The sequence below is a fragment of the Neomonachus schauinslandi genome, chromosome 14, assembly GCF_002201575.2.
Source record: "Neomonachus schauinslandi chromosome 14, ASM220157v2, whole genome shotgun sequence".
NCBI lineage: Eukaryota > Metazoa > Chordata > Mammalia > Carnivora > Phocidae > Neomonachus > Neomonachus schauinslandi.
Window position 1 is genome coordinate 77,181,977 of NC_058416.1, and position 16,758 is coordinate 77,198,734.

Below are 16,758 nucleotides of genomic sequence, written 5' to 3' on the forward strand. Positions count from 1 at the left end.
GTCAAGATGAGTAAATGAAATGTGGGTGGACCTCCTTTTGCTCATTAAAGGCCACCCAAGTAAAGAGGGAAAGGGCAGTCGTGTAGGGGACTCCATACCCTCCCTGCTTCATATCTCTCCATGACGGGAGGATTTTAACTTTATACCGTTTGAGTGGGGGGAGAGACACCTAGATACTCACCCCCCAGCCCTAGAAATTAAGGGGCTTATTTCTAGTGAAGAAGGAAAAAGTCCCCCCTCCCTGCCCCACTTCCCACGGGCTGCTGAGGGGCATCTCTGCATCTCCCTGTAACTGCGGGGTGCCATCCTACCTTGATTTGCGGGTGGTCTGCATGTCTTTATAGGCAGAATCACTCTTGTTTTGTCTGAGCATTGACAAGATACTGCAAAGCAAGATGAGTCTCTTAATGAGGCACAGAACATACGGTGCCCCTGAGGCAGGAAGTATCTGTGGGAGGGTGGAGAATTCTCTGTCTAGAGCTGGGATCTTTAGACTTTACTGGGCACAGGAATCACCTGGAGAGAGATTGCTACTAATACAGATTCCTCCCAGGGATTTAGATACATCAGGCCTGGAGTGAGGCCCCAGAAGCTGCATTTAAAACCACACACACACATACACACACACACACACACACCCCCCCCCCCCCCCGATACAGGTGTGCAGAGAGCCTATTTTGAGACCTTAGAATTTCTCAGCACCCTGTGAAATTGTGCCCACTTGAAGTGCTTGTTAAAAAATACAGTTTCCTCTGGAGGTTCTGATTCAGTGGGTCTGGGATGAAGACTACAAATTTGTATTTCTAACAAGCATCCCAGCTAATTCTGATCCTCAGAGACATTTAGAAAATACTGGTAGAAGATTTTAAGAAAAGGCCATCTTCCTAGGTGATGTTATGGTCTGAATGTTTGCGCCCCCCCTCACGCCCCCACAATTCATATGTTGAAATCCTAATCCCCAAGGTGAGGGTATTAGATGGTGGCGGGCTTTGGGAGGTGATCAGCTCATGAGGTCAAAACCCTCATCATTGGGATTAGTGCCTTTATAAAAGAAACTCTAGGGAGCTCCCTTCCTCCATGTAATGTTATAGTGAGAAGACAATCATCTATGGGGACGGCCCTCTCCAGACACCGAATCTGCTGGAACCTTGATTTAGGACTTCCCAGCCTCCAGAACAGTGAGAAATAAGTATCTGTTGTCTATAAACCACCCAGTCCGGGGTATTTTTGTTACAGCAGCCCGAAGAGACTAAGACGACCAGAGGGCAGTCTGGCCTTGAGGCTGGGGCTGCTCCAGTTGATTTCTAGGGGATCTGAAAAACCCCGGATTTCTAAGTCAGCCCCGAGGGGAACAGATGTGGGGCCTAAATTGAAAAAGGAATCCAGATTCTAAAGTGAGGAGGGCAAAAGAAAATGTGCCGCTTTTCCTCACTGTCTGTCGGCCGCTCTACGGAGAAGCCTCCAATATCTGCTGCCTCAGGGAGAGATTAGGGAGATTTTTCTCCCAGAGAAATTGAGGAGGATGGGAAATTTCCACAGGTTCTTGCTCTGTCACCATGGTTATTGTATCACTGAAGTGAATGCAGAGGCCACGCGATGAGTTTTGTGTTCTCGTGGGGTTTTGTCTTTTGAGGACCTTCTGCAAGTCACTCATTGCCCTTCTCCATCCATGTGGTGGGGCGTTGGCATCGGGTAGTTGTTAATAAACCTGCGTCAGCAACATGCTGTGAAGATTGGGTGCAATGCTATGTGTGAAATACAAGTACCACCACCGCCATGTATCGGGTGCTTGTAATATGTTAGGTCCATGCTAATATGTTAAATGCATTATTTCACCTAAATTCTTTTTTTTTTTTTTTTAAGATTTTATTTATTTATTTGAGAGAGAGAATGAGAGAGAGAGAGCACATGAGAAGGGGGGAGGGTCAGAGGGAGAAGCAGACTCCCCGCTGAGCAGGGAGCCCGATGTGGGACTCGATCCTGGGACTCCAGGATCATGACCTGAGCCGAAGGCAGTCGCTTAACCAACTGAGCCACCCAGGCGCCCTCACCTAAATTCTTAAAATGACTCATTGAAATAGGTATTGTTCCCACAACAGTAATAATGCTTTACGGAGATAATATTATTGCTAATAAGCCTCATTTTACAGAATTGGAATCAGGCTCAGAGAGGTGAGGCAACTTGCTCGACATCACACAGCAGTTGAATGACGGGGGTGGAGGTCCATCCACCCTCGCCTACTTGGTTCCAAGGCCAGGGCTTTGAGGCTGCACAATCTCATTTTATAGACGAGAAAACTGAGGTTTAGAGAAAGGCTAAGTCGGCCTGTTCTAGCTTTCGGATGTGTGTCAGTCTGACTCCAACGCTGGTGCTCGTGCCGTGGGTTCTTACAAAGGAGGGAGACTCATGGAGCTGATGCTTCATCCTTAGCATCGGTCTCCAACGCTGGTAAACCAGGAAGAGCACCCAGGGCCTGGAGGGCCAACACTGTCTCGGGATGCCTCCACGTGCCACCCTCCGAGCCCCTGATACAAGTCAAGGCAGCAGCAGAACAAATTTGTCATTAGCAAGCAGCGGCGGATGTGATGCATGTGCAGGGGCTTGGTGAACTGTAATTATGGCAATAACAATAACCAATAAGTCAGAGCCGGCATCCCAGTAGGCTGAAAGCAATGAAGAACCTCTTCCAGTGCATCATTTATTTTCACGAAGTAATTTGCTTACTCGGAGGGATCTGTACTTGGGAAGGAAACTCCAGCTCTATAGAGCCTGTGTGGTCTCTGAGGCTGTTCGAGGTCAGAAGTCCTGTGGACAAGGCTTCCCGCCCGAAGGAGGACATTTTCAGGTTCAAGTCTGACGCCATGAGCCAATCACCTTGGTTGCCGGCTTGACACTTCTGAGCATCTTTATTGTTCTTAGGAAGGAAACCAGAATCCTTGAGGTGGCCTCCAAGGTCCCTGGACAGACGTATGCCTCTCTTCATCCCATTCTGGCTGCATTTTGGTTCCTTGAAGGTGCCATGGTCCCCTCTGAGCATGTTTGCACAGACGCTGCCTGAAATGTTCACCTGTCCCTAGTGTTGGCTGGGGAGCTCTTTTTTTCGCCTCATCCACAATCACTTATAGTCTCTTCCTTGGAGGAAACTTCTCTGATTCCCATCCCCATCCCAGACTAGATGAGATTCCCCTATTATTCAGCCTTTTAGGTCTGAGCTTTCCTTTTATAATGCTTCCTGCAATAATTAGCACCTAGGACATACATATTCATAACTATTCAGTAAAAGAGCGGACAAATAACCTTACAATTCCTGGGAAGCAGTGCAGCATAGTGGTTAAGAGGATGCTTTTTGGAATTAGAGGGATCTGCGTTCAAGTTGTGCCTTTACCGTTCATTAGCTGGATGACCTTGAACAAATTACTTAGCCTCTCTGAGCCTCATTTTCTCATTTGTAAAATAAAGATAATGGTATCTTCCTCAGAGGGTTGTTGAAAGAACCCAGGGAGGTGATACACATGAACAAAGTACATGGCTCAGTGCACAGAGAAAATGCTCAATAATTTGGAACTACTATGGCTAATGTTATCACTATTACTCTGACATCCTTTATTTGCCTTAGGGGTCAAGAGAACGTACCTGGGTGCTTTTCTTTGCATCCCATTTTCCAACATGACTGTCCTTCGGGCATCTTCCCGAACCATCTCCAGCAGCTTCTGCAAATCTGATGGGAACATGAGAGGTCATTGTCTAGAGGGCAGGTGGGGCTGATATCCCCTCTGCTTCTGTGTGTGGTGAGCTGGAGAGGGATAGATCAGGGTGTAGGCAGCCCGTAGCTGTTGGGCAGGTTGTACACCAGACGTCACCGACCTGCTTAAAACCAATGACTTGTCATTTTCCTTTTGGAGAACACTTACATTCCTCCATGTGGCATCTGAGGCTCTGCAGGATCTGGCTGCTTGTTTTCTCTCCTGTCTCATCTCACTTCCCTCCACGACCTTACACTCTGGTGTAGCCGGAGAGGACAGTTTCCAATTCTGAGAAAAAATCATCTTGTTCGGGAAACCCTTCCTCATCCCATGGACCTGAAGTTCCAACCTGGTGATCCACAGGCTGAATCTAGTTCACACATATTTTGTTTGATTTGACGTAGATGCTAACCTTTTAAAACTGGAAGGTTTCCTGTAAAAATCCAGACCTTCTGCTTTCCCGGAAAAGACTCTGAGGTGGGGCTCATTCTTGCTGCACGCAGATGGTGGCCTTTGGGCAGGTGCACATGCTCCAGCCCCCTGCCCCCCAGCACTCTCACCACTCCTCCTTGCACTGGGTGACTTCTCCTTGCATACTTAATGTTGTTGCTTTTTACATAGTGTAGAAATACATCTTTGTGCCTGACTGTTATGGGTCGGAGTATGTCTTCCCGAAAGATATGTGGATGTCCTAATCCCCCACTATTTCAAAACATGAATTATTCACATTCTTGTTTGGAAATGGAGACATTGCAGATGTGGTTATTAAGTTAAGAGGAGGTCATATAGCTGTGGAGTGGGGCCTTAATCCAATACGACTGGTGTCCTTATAACACGAGGGGACAGACAGGGAGAGGATGACCTGTGATGACAGAGGCAGATGGATTGACGATGCATCTAGAGCCAAGTGCTGAGGGTTGCCAGTTACTACCAGAAGCTAGAAGAGGCAAGGAAGGACTCCCCACTCCAGGCTCCAGAGGAAGCACAGCCCTGCAACACCTTGATTTTGGATTCCAGCCTCAAAAACTGTGTGAGACGATCAATCCCTGTTGTTTTCAGCCTCCCAGTTCCTGGAACTTCATTACGGCAGCCCCAGGAAGCTAATACACTGACTCGAAAGTTGGAAAATGAAATATACTTAGAGTAAGCTGTATGCTTCAAGGAAAGTGGGCCAGTGGAAGTCTTACATGTTTTATGTGGATACAGATTTGCAAGTAGTTGGCACTGTGCTTGTCATAAAGCAGTCCCAGTAAACATTTGCTGAATACATAAGTGAATGGCTAAGGAGAAAACAAAAAGAGGGAAGGATTTGGGATAACTTGAGCTAGATTTGGGCTATCAGTGAAGGAGGACAGTGCCAGTGGGGCTTTGCACCCTTTCGTAGGGGCCTGTCGTCAACACAGGTGCAGGTCTTAAAAGCCATACCTGCAGGAGTGAAGCCCAGGGCTTCCCACTGCCATTTGCATCCAGCCTTGTTTATGAATGCAGTCACTGTGTGCTAGGGCAAGGGCGTTCCCCCTTAATGATCTTGGAACCATCTCGGCTGTGATGAACACCAACATTCAGCCATTTTCCACTCCACCTTCCTCATTCCCAAGTAATGTATCTTCCTGGTAATTGGTGGGCATGATTCCAGTTGACCTGAATCCGATCTTCATTGTTGTCTCATCATGCCCGCCTCCCCTACTGTGGTACATCCCAGAATCCTTGCGGAGTGTCTAGAAGCTTATTAGTAAAGGGGCAGTGGCTGGTTCCTCCACTTTCTTCCCATCTCCTGGGAACCGAGGAGCAACATCTGACTGCTCCCCCACTCCTTCCCCCACCCATATGCAAACCAGCCAGGGGGTGGGTGGATACCAGCAAATGACCCTGGTGACCTGGCACGTTGGGCAGCTCTCCTGGAGAATCATGAGGAAGGCTCCACACTCACTTAATGCACCAAAGATTTTTTTTTTCCTGTTTGCCAATAACACCATAATAATATGGTGTCCAGCAATATCAAGCTCCATCCATTATGTAGCTGAGGTTGGATACCTATGAACTCAAATAAGGCCTGGGACTCCAGAGGTCTACATCTACTCCTCAAGGCTACCTGGGAGCAGACATTTGTTTGCAAGGGGTGCAGATGTCATAAAATTGGGTTTCCATGAGGCATAGGGCCCTGTAATGGAGGCCCACACTCAGAGGAACCTGCTTGGTCCTCTGTTCCCAGAGCTAGGGGGATGACATTATCCATTGTTTACAGACAATGGCATCCTGTGTTTTCAAATGCCAGATCATACACTGAAGGAAAAAATTCTGACTTCCCTCCTCCATCTCCCATCCACAGCCTGTCCACAAATCTCACTCTTGAGTGACCAAACTCGTTTCTTCCTCTTTGGGGGAAAACGGAGAAGGTCTTTTTGTTGTATGGGGTTGTGTTGTGGAGGGAACGTTAGCCACCACAGGATCCATCTTTCTGAGTTGCTATTGAAATGAGTTTCTCCTCTAACAGTTCCAAGACTGGGAGCTTCAAGACTGGCAGGAAGAACGGCCTGGGCTTTGGTTTCTTGTGAATCCCCTTGCCATTGATTTGGGGAGGGGCTCAGTCCACAGAGAGGCCATAACCTGCTGTCCCCAGTGATTTGCCTCCACAAAGACTTCATTATGCAGCCAGCCTGGAAATTAGACCTTGGTCAAATGGTGTGTCTCTCAGAATAGGATTCATGAATTCAGAATAAATTTGAGGAGGTTTTAGAAGGCAGTGAAAGTCTGGGAAATTAATCTACTTTTGTCAAGGCTATGACAAATGGGAGGGAGGTTAAGGTATAAGTAGAGGGGAAGGATGAAGAGTTGGACGTAGGAAGACTTTCTGTCTGGAACGTGGGTCTCTGGTGGAAATGCTTCTCCCAGTCATTGTTGTGCACCCACTGCGTGCAGGGCTGAGGGTGGATAAGACGCCATTGTTCCACACCAGCAGTGAGCTCACGTTCCTCTCCCCTGTCTTCCTTAGTAATAGAAATATGTGCACAAGTGTGTGTGTATGTGTGTGCATCTGTGTGTGTGTGTGTTCTTTTGTGTGTGTGTGAGGGTAAGCATTTACTAGACCAGTTGTCCAGCATCTTTGCAGCTAGATGTGCCCCTGGGATGAAATTCTGGACAATGAGAGTTTAGTAGAAATGTTTTATGGGGCTTCTGAGAAGCCTGCTTCCACTTAGCGGGGAGTGAGCACTTTTCTCCGTCACCTACTTCCTTCTGCTTCCAGCCTAGCATGTGGCTGGGATGGCTGGCATTCCAGACATTTTGATCATAAAATGATGCTGAGCATGGTGGCGAAGAAAGACAGAAGGAAGCAGGGTTCCTGATGACCTTTGGTAGCCATACCAGCCATGAACTGGCCTTCTTTAATCTGTAAGAAAAATAAACTTTTATCTGTTTTAAGCCACCAATTTTCAGATTTTTGTGTCCAGCCCAAAGGACTTCCTACTTGATACAGTGAGATATAGTTGTGAATTAAAATTTGCGTGCTCAATAAAAGCAAATACAAAGTACTAAGAGAATTGAGAGGAGGGAACCCAGGAGCGTCATGGAAGACTTCATAGTGGAGGGAATATTTGAGCTGGGTCTTTAAGGTTGAGTAGGAGTCCACCAAACTAAAGGGTCACAGGTGAAAGGGCATTGCAGACAGGATGACATGAAAGAATGTGCGTTGTTTAAGAAGAGGAAAGCATTTTGGTGAGGTGAGGTTGGAGTGCCTGATGTAAGGTTTGAAATGGTAAGAGCTGAGCCTATTATAACAGCCTGGGACAAGATCAGATGCAACGTCTTAGAGGCAAAGGGGAATCTTGAAAGATGTTAAGCTGGGGAGCACTATATCAGATTTTTAAAAAAGATTGTATGTATTTATATACTTATGTATTTATTTATTAAGGTGGGGGAGGGCCAGAAGGAGATGGAGAGACAGAATCCCAAGCAGACTCCTTGCTGAGCACGGAGCCCAACAAGGGGCTCCATCTCACGAACCTGAGATCATAACCTGAGCTGAAATCAAGAGTTGGATGCTTAACCAATTGAGCCACCCAGGTGCCCCCCACTCCTTTTTTTTAAGAGATGAGGGGAAGGGAAGAAGGAGAGGGAGAGAGAGAATCTTAAGCAGGCTCCATGCCCAGTGCAGAGCCCAATGCGGGGCTCGATCTCACAACCCTGAGATCATGACCTGAGCCGAAATCAAGAGTCAGATGCTTAATTGACTGAGCCACCCTGGTGCTCCTATATCAGATTTTTAATTCAGAAAGTTCCTTCTGGCTCAACATGGAGAAAAATCCATGGGGAAGTGAGGGCAAGACAGGAAGCAGGGAGATTAGGAGGCTGTTGCTGTCATGTGGGTGAGGAGAAATGAGAATGTGGATCGGGGGGGGGGGAAGGGAAGTGTTCCAAACTCAGGTACCTACAGGGGTCAGGTACCAGATGAGTGACATGAGGTAGTATAAGAAAAATCAAGTTTCTCTCTTGGTCTTTCATTTCCCACTTTTTCTAGAGACTTGGGTAAAGCATAGAGATTAAGTGTGACATAAGGGCCAGATTGCCTGGGTTCAGATTTTGACCTCATCTCTTACTAGATGTGTGACTTTGGGCAAATAATGTAATCTCTCTGTGCCCCAATTTTCTCATCTACAAAATAGGCATAAAACTGTTGTGAGGATTCATTGAATTTATATGCAAATATATACATTTATGTATATATATATGTGAATTTATATATATATATATATATATATATATAGTATGTTTATATTAGAAGCTAGAATAGTGCCTGATACATAAAAGTCTTCTTAAGCGTTAACTATTGTACTATCATCATCATGATCATTATCATCCTTATTCTGAGGAAAACAGTAGGGCAAATGAGACAATAAATGGCCATGCACTTGGCCAACTGGGAGCAATGACTGGAGGTAATAGGGGCTGGTGGGGACTGGGGAAGACTAGCCAGCACATGTCCTACCTAAGAGGAGCAGCTCCAGTTGAATGTTGTACAGGCTTGTGGGTCCACTCTTGTCACAGTGTTGTTGTTGTTGCTGTTGTTCTAATCAAAATTTTTATGTAAAATCTCTCAAATCTTAAAATATCATTCCCACTTTTTTTTTTTTTTTTTTAAACAAAGCCTTGTGTATGAAACGAAACATATAAGTGTCAGGATCTAGCCTACGTGCCCCAGTTTTCTAAGATGAAGTAATGGAAGTGAAGAGAGAAGGTTCAAAAGAGTTTTAGGAGATAGGACTGATGGGAACAGTCAGCTGGTTAGATGTGGGAGGGAGACAGCCATTGGGGACGGGTCTGCGGTGTCTCAGGTGCTTGGAGAGATGGCACCGTTCACCCCTCTGCTCATCACAGCTTCCTTCCCCCTCTGCTCCCTCCTTCCTTCCGCATTCTCGAGCCTGTTCTTTAAGCTGGGGACACTTCTTACTTGCAGGGCTTTCGGGGTTAAAAGACACACAGCATGATGTGACACTAATAACAGACACCTTTGAAAAGAAAACCAGATCCTGTTACTCCTATACCGAAAGCCTTCCAGAGACTTCCTGTTGCACTCGGAATCACTGTGAAGTCCTTACCTTACCCTACAAAGGCGAGGCCCACTCCGACTCCTGCCTCCCTCCCCAGCTTCATATCCTCAGATCTCAGCCTAAATGTCAGAGCTGAGAGAGGCGTGTCTTGACCACTCTGGCTAAACTAGCCCCATTCCCACCACCAGTCTCTCTCTGGCCCACGTCTTGTCTTATGATCTTCTGATCACATATTACCTGCCACCGCCCTGCTATTTGTAGCTTTCTTGTTTGTGGTCTGCTTCTTCCTTCTAAAATGTAAGCTTGGGGAGGGCAGGAACTGTAATTCTCAGTTCCAGGCACTTAGCAGCTGATCAGGAGACATGTGTTGAAATGAAAGAAGGTTCAATATATCCGTAAGAGTCACACGTCTACGGATGGTTGATCTTAGTTCCTCTCTTTCTGAGATAATCTGTTCAGCAAACAGCTTTTCAGGGCTTGGAGCCTTTCATGGTTGCCTGTTAACAAGGGTGGGATTTTTTTCTCATTGGTAGTCATTGCTCGGAGTCCTGACCACTTACTGGATTTTTGCCCTTTTGCCCATTTTTGGTTTTGATGATTAGGGTCTCAATCAGGCTTTCTGTCTACCTTCGCCTCTCGTTCAACCTCCTCGAATCTATACCGCACCCCGTCCTTTTCAGCTCAGCCCAGTTGCGATGGGCATTCTAGGTGGTGAGAAAGAGCGCTGGCTAAGAAGGCAGGCCTCAGCTTGGGTGCAACTGAGGGGACACAGGAGATGTGGCAGGAGGAGGTCCCAGGCACCAGAGGCAATAATTTTGCACTGGCCAGCCTCTTTTATGTCCCTTTCTTTTTCTCCCTTCTACCTACTCTTTCTGCATAAATCCCTTCTTTTCCTCTCTCCTTCTATTATACCTGCTCAGGCCAGAAAATTCTGAGAATAATTTTTTTTTACATGACTTACGGAATCTAGCTACGATTATTGTTATTTTTTTAAAGATGTATTTATTTGAGAGAGAGAGAGAGCATGAGAGAGAGCGAGCACTAGCAGGGGGTAAGGGCAGAGGGAGAGGGAGAAGCAGACTCCCCGCTGAGCAGGGAACCCCATGTGGGGCTTGATCCCAGGACCTTGGGATCATGACCTGAGCCGAAGGCAAATGCTTAATGGACTGAGCCACCCAGGCACCCCCTAGTTATAATTCTGTCTGCGGAAGTCTATAGGCTCCTACTAAAACACCATGAAAAACTGTGCATATGTGTGTGCATAAATGTTCTTCTGGGGAGAGGACCGATACCTTTTAATGGATTTTCTGAAGAACCTGTGTCCCACAAATTGTGAACCACTGAAAAAGCTTGTTCCACACCGGGGGTTCGGGGGTGGGAGTGGGGGGTGGTGTCACAGAATGATAAAACTTCCATATATAAAATACTAGGAAAAGACAAATCCCTAGAGACAGGAAGTAGATTTACCATTGCCTGGGGTCAGGGGGTGGCAAAGGAGAGGGACTGCCAATAGATACGAGGTTTTCATTTGGCTTGATTGAAATGTCCTAAAATTAGATTGTGGTGAGAGTTACACAACTCTGCAAATTGACTAACAGTCACTGAATTGTACCCTTAAAAAGAGTGAATTTTATGGTATGCAAATTATACTTCCATAAAGTTGTTTTAAAAAGTCAATACCGAATTTCAAAAACTTAGTATGAAAAAGACATGAAATACCTCATTAATAATTTTGTATTGATTACATGTTGAAATGACAATATTTTATATAAGTTGGGCTGAATAAAATATATTATTAAAATTTTAAAGAGAGCAATTGATCACCATGAGCTGTCTCTCACAGAGAAATTGCTCAGAATAATCCCAAGTTATAGAGTATATTTCCAATCTTCACTGGGGCAAAGGAAAAGGGACCGAAGAAATTGAGCAGCGCTAGGGGACCCCTGTGTCTCATTTAACTGAGCGGGGGTGGAGGTCAAACAGGAGGGGTTCTTGATGTCTGGCTTCGAGGCAAAGAGCAAGGCGGATTAGTCAGCTCTCAGGTGGGACTTACTGATATGGAGAGGTTCTTCCTCAGGCTTGGTTGAAGATGATTCATTGTCCTCAATGTCCTTGCTGCCTGTCCCCTGGGTGATCACACTCGGGGGCTCATCTGAGCCGGGGTTCATGGAGACCATGCTGCTCTGGGGGGATGATCCTCCACTGGTCCGAGACAGACTGAGTGTGGAGCCTCGCCGGCTTGGTTTGCGGCTGGTGACGCGGAGTACAGGAATTTTGAATTTCTTGGTCTGAAGGAAAGAGAGAAGAAAGAGGAATCTCAGAAAGAAGGGAGGGAGAACAGAATGATGGAAGGAAGGAGAGAAGGAGGAATGAGGGTGAATAGAAGGGAAAGAGAGAGGAAGGGAGAGAGAAGAAAAAAGGGAGGAGGGAAGAAAGGAGGGAAGGAAGGAAAGTAGGAAAGAAAAAAAAAGTGAAAACCTGGCTCTGAATGTGAATTTCTTTTGGCCCTTCCCAAACACCATGACACATATCCTGGGTCTGGGGTGACCTTCTGTCACAAATCAAGATAATTTAAAGTGTGTATCATCTGAAGCAAACATGATAGGACTGATTCTATTCAGTGAGCACCATGGTTGCCCAAGTAGTCACCACAGGAGGCCAGACACATATGCCAGTGACGTTACCAGGGACCAGAGGAGTTTTGGAGTTTTGTAATGATCATCAGAGTTGATTTTTTAAACTGTGGGGGGATGGGTCTCATGTCTTTAGCTACCTCTTGGTTTGACCCCAAATTGCATGGATCAACTTCTTGTTCACCACGTTGACACCAGGCCCTCAAAGAATGATTTGTGTTTACTGGGGGTCTTCTGAAGTGTACAAGATGGAGAAAATTCTAGACCTGACATTTAGGGAAGCAGATGTGTCTGATAGGATAGCATTCTTTGGGGGCAGGGAGAGGAGCCATGGTTGTGGTGGATAGAAGGGTCTAGATGACAAGTCCTAGAAGGTAGTAAGGGGTAGGGAGAGAAAGTCTTGTAAGGAGAATGTGGACTTTTGGGAGGAAAGGAGTCAGAGAGGATGGGTGTGTGTGTGTGTGTTTGTGTGTATGTGTGTGTATTCACACCACCCTCTTGCATGATTGATATCACTTCAGAATGTACTGTGCCAGGTCATGCCTTCATTTAACTCATGATCCAAGTCTTCTAGAGGGTTCTAATATGCCCAAGGTCACATAGCTAGCAAGTGGCAGAGCCAGGATTCCAGTCCAGGTCAGGCTAACACCAACGCTAATTATTATGCCTTGCTTAAAAATACATTCAGCAATGCCCTTTTCAGGGGCATTGAAAATGCCCTTGATCCCATGCTGCTGATTCTTTTAAAATGCCAGGTTTACAGTGGGGCCGAGTAGGTCCTCAGCTGCTCCAGAGTAAGAGTTCAGTGGTGCCCTGGGCTGTGGTTTACACTCAGTTAACAGAAACGATTCTATCTGAGGACATTTAAAAGGAAAGCGCTTGCAGAGCAGACTGAGGTCACCTTTCAATCATAGTGTTTTGATACCCTCGGAAGGCAGATAGGGAGAAGAGGCAGCGCCAGAGGCCACACCAACATCTCATAAGTATCTAACAGGGTGGAGAGAATTATCTCCAGCAGGATTCATTTCATGGAGTCCACTGCATGTGGCCAGAAGTAGGGTTTTTTTTGTTTGTTTTAAAAATATTTTTATTTTTTATTTTATTTGCGCGCATGTGCGCAAGAGTGAGCACAAGCAGGGAGAGGGGCAGAGGGAGAGAGACAAGTAGACTCCCCGCTGAGCTCAAGGTGGGGCTCGATCCCAGGACCCTGAGATCATGACCTGAGCCCAAGTCAGATGCTTAACCAACTGAGCCACCCAGGTGCCCCCAGAAGTAGCTTTTTGATTGGCTACCTTGTGGGGCTGTGACTGCAGGGAGAACCTTGGTGCCCTAGAAGAGGGGAGGGGTTTCCTGGTTGCACAGGGGAAGGACAGGGTGGGTTTACCCAGATCTCCAAGGGGGCACGTGGGCTACGGAATGACTGTGATAAAGAAAAATCAAATGCCCAAAGTTGGCATGTTCTCTCCTTTGATAAATTAGGAGCTTGATACCGCGTCCCCTTTGTCCTGACATCGCAGCTGGGGATAATACATGTATATGGAAGTCTCCTCATCTGGTCTCCTCTGGCACCATATGAATCCCCGACTCTGGAAACCATACTCTAGCTCCATGTCGCGTTTTGAAGGCTGAACACCTTGTGTCCCAGGGACAGCCTGGAGTCTTGCAATGAGCACTGGACTCAGAGCCAGGGGACCTCAGGGGGCCCTTGAACAAGTCACTGTCTTGCCTCAGTTTCCTGATCTATAAGACAAAGAGGATGGACTGGGATGGTCTCAGAAGAGCTTTCTACATCCAGAGCTCCGTGTGGATCTTCCTTGGGCTAGGATTTCATTTTGTGCTCCTAAAGTTGCCATTAATTAAAATTCAATTAACAACCTCAGCCAGGAAATCCAAAATGAAGGGCTGACACTTCTGATTAATTGAGAGTGGCAGAAAAATAAAATGTGGGGGGATGATGTGACAGGCAGTTTTAGCTTCTCGCTTGCCCTTTATTGAACTGACTCGGTCTGAATTGACTTAAATCCCCAAATGCTGCTTCTCTAGTTTTTATATTTCACTTAGGAGCAGTGTTAACTAGCTGCTGTGTTCTACCTCGGTAGGGACTGCTTTTGGGCAACAAAGGAAAAGATTTCCCTGAGTGATTCCTTACATTTTCTTAGAAGCAGTGGCTTCCAACTGGTGGCCCATGGGGAGACGTGATTGACTGCCCAGAATTTTACGAATTGGGGAGATTTTTATATAACAACTTAGGTTATTGGTCTCTCTTGAAAACGATAAGCCCTGGACTCCCATTCTCAAATGGCAAAATGGCTAGAGCTGGGCAGAAGTGCAGGCCATTTGCCACAGACCTCACCACTCCCTATTGCATTAGACGTAACCTGATTTTTTTTCATTTACTCCGTTTGCCGGGCTCTCACGAACGCTGTCTTGGCCCTGACAAGCTCTAAACGTACAGAAGAATATCAGTTGCTGTGCGGAGTTGATTGGAGCCTCTCTTTCAAAGTCCTCATTTTGTAGGTGCAGAAACTGAAGTCCAGGGAGAGAGAAAAGGACTTGTCTGAAGCCACACAGTGAACTGGGTCACAGTGGCTAAACTAGGTCTCCTGACTCCTAATCGAGTGCTCCCCCATCATCAGAGTGGACCACCCTTCAGCTCTGAGTTTGACCTATAAGCTTCCTGGGGAATTCAATTTTTTGGAGATTTCCAGTGTGGTTATTCACTGCCCCCTCTGTAGATTTTTGTTAGGAATATTCCTGGAGGACATTTTTTTTTAAGGTTTGTGGCTCCTAATGCTTTTTCTGTGCATCTCTGGAGACAGATGTACACAGTATCTCCATAGCAACTTTCTGTGACAAAAACAAAAGCTTTTCCTTCTCAGATCTAGGCACATCCTGGTGAAAGAGCAAGAAAATAGTGAAACTCTTCATGAGGGCAATTGTGATTGTGACACCATGGAAAACATGCATTTGATGAGCTCAGTGTTTAATAAACAGCGTTTCGTGAACAGGCCCAGGATTCACTCTTGGCTCTGCCATGACCCAGCTGTGTGACCTCATGCAAATCACTTAACCTCTCTGAGCCCCAACTTCCTCCTCTCCCAACTGGTGATTAGAATAGTGCCTCCTGGGGTTTGTAAGAAGGCAGAGCCAGCTAACAGACCCCAAAGCACTTCTTTAGCATAGAACCTGGCCCATCACAATTATGTTAAAAAGTGGCTTCTAAAAATTATAAGCAATAATGCTTAGCATTTTAACATTTTTAGAGTGAGTTTGCATGTTGTTTCCTGAGGTTCTTTACTAGTGTCATGAAGTAGGCAAGGCCAAGCATTATATGCACGTTGTGGGTAAAAGCACAGATGCAGGGCACCTGGGTGGCTCAGTTGGTTAAGCGACTGCCTTCGGCTCAGGTCATGATCCCCGACTCCCGGGATCGAGTCCCGCATCCGGGTCCCTGCTCAGCGGGGAGTCTGCTTCTCCCTCTGACCCTCCCCCCTCTCTCTCATTCTCTCTCTCTCAAATAAATAAATAAAGTCTTTAAAAAAAAAAAAAAAGAGGGCGCCTGGGTGGCTCAGTTGGTTAAGCGACTGCCTTCGGCTCAGGTCATGATCCTGGAGTCCCAGGATCGAGTCCCGCATCGGGCTCCCTGCTCAGCGGGGAGTCTGCTTCTCCCTCTGACCCTCCCCCCTCTCATGTGCTCTCTCTCTCATTCTCTCTCTCAAATAAATAAATAAAATCTTAAAAAAAAAAAAGCACAGGTACAATAAACTGCCCTTTCAACTACCTTTGCCTATCTACACATGACCTCTTATTATTATTTTATGGTGCTTGTTTGTTGGGTAGATGAATTTGGGAAGTGTGGGGTTAGGAATAGTTTCGAGCGGAAAGAATAGACCTCTTGATGTTCTCTTAGTGGTGAGTGCGCATTCTAGTTTGTAGAAAACCCTATCCGTTGAATCGCCCCCTTCTTATTTTCTGGCTGAGTTAAAAGGAGAGAGTGAGCTCGAGAGAGAGATATGACTGTTATTGATTAAAAACGTGGAGGGAGGTGAGTCCGTTTCCTTCTGGTGACATCTTATTGAGCAGCTCCTCAGCCACCCCTCCCCTTCCCCACGAAGTGGTGTCCAGCCAAATGTCATTTCTCCTATAATCCCCCAGATAACCATTTTAATTAAAATTTACAAAAACCATCCAACAGCATGCGGTTCTGACTTCTCCTCACTCAGAGAACCAACTAGAAAAAAAAGTTCCCATCGGAGAAAAGACCAGCAGAAACGCCTCCGGCCCAAGTTGGGGCCAGTAGCCAGACTGCAGCGGCGGGTGCTGATAGTTACCTTCGGCGCCGTGACGAAGTGCTCCCACCTCTGTCCCATGGACTTGTCCTTATTGATTTTCTTTATTGTGCTCTTGCTTCCACCCGGGTCCCTGAGTGAGAAACAGCTTAATGAGTTTTCCGTTCCCGGAGCCTCGGTTTACTACAAGTTCTTTTAGGAAATGCAATAAATAGATGGATGGCGGCTGTTCTCTTCTGATGGTTTTTTCCCCACCCCCTGTGTGCGTGAAGAAGTGAGCAGGACAGTTCTCCATAGCTAGGTCTTGTCAGTGAAAATTGAGGTTAGGAGAGACCACTGCTTACAAGGTGGGGGGGGGGGGAGGCAGGCGGGGTGTATTTGTATGCGTTCTGCATCTATCTGCCTTTTAGACTTGGGGCCTCTCTTAGACTCCAGGGCAGTTACTCCCGGGAGTAAGCTGAAAGGCATGTTCATTTCGGAATCTCTGCCTGCTCTGGTTCCTACCAATCCACCATGAGGGACGATCCCGAGTAACACAGAAAGAGG

General features: G+C 46.5%; 1 protein-coding gene across 1 annotated transcript in view; it reads right to left on the reverse strand.

The window, feature by feature from the left end:
* The window catches only part of CCDC60 (coiled-coil domain containing 60), a 149,568-nt gene that overhangs the window by 9,047 nt on the left and 123,763 nt on the right, over positions 1-16,758 (reverse strand). Inside the window, exons 6-9 of the mRNA XM_044921039.1 lie at positions 16,255-16,345; positions 11,344-11,578; positions 3,635-3,719; positions 312-383 (exon numbers count right to left, since the gene is read on the reverse strand). Coding sequence (XP_044776974.1) covers positions 312-383; positions 3,635-3,719; positions 11,344-11,578; positions 16,255-16,345 — 483 coding nt within the window. The remainder of the gene's footprint in view (positions 1-311; positions 384-3,634; positions 3,720-11,343; positions 11,579-16,254; positions 16,346-16,758) is intronic.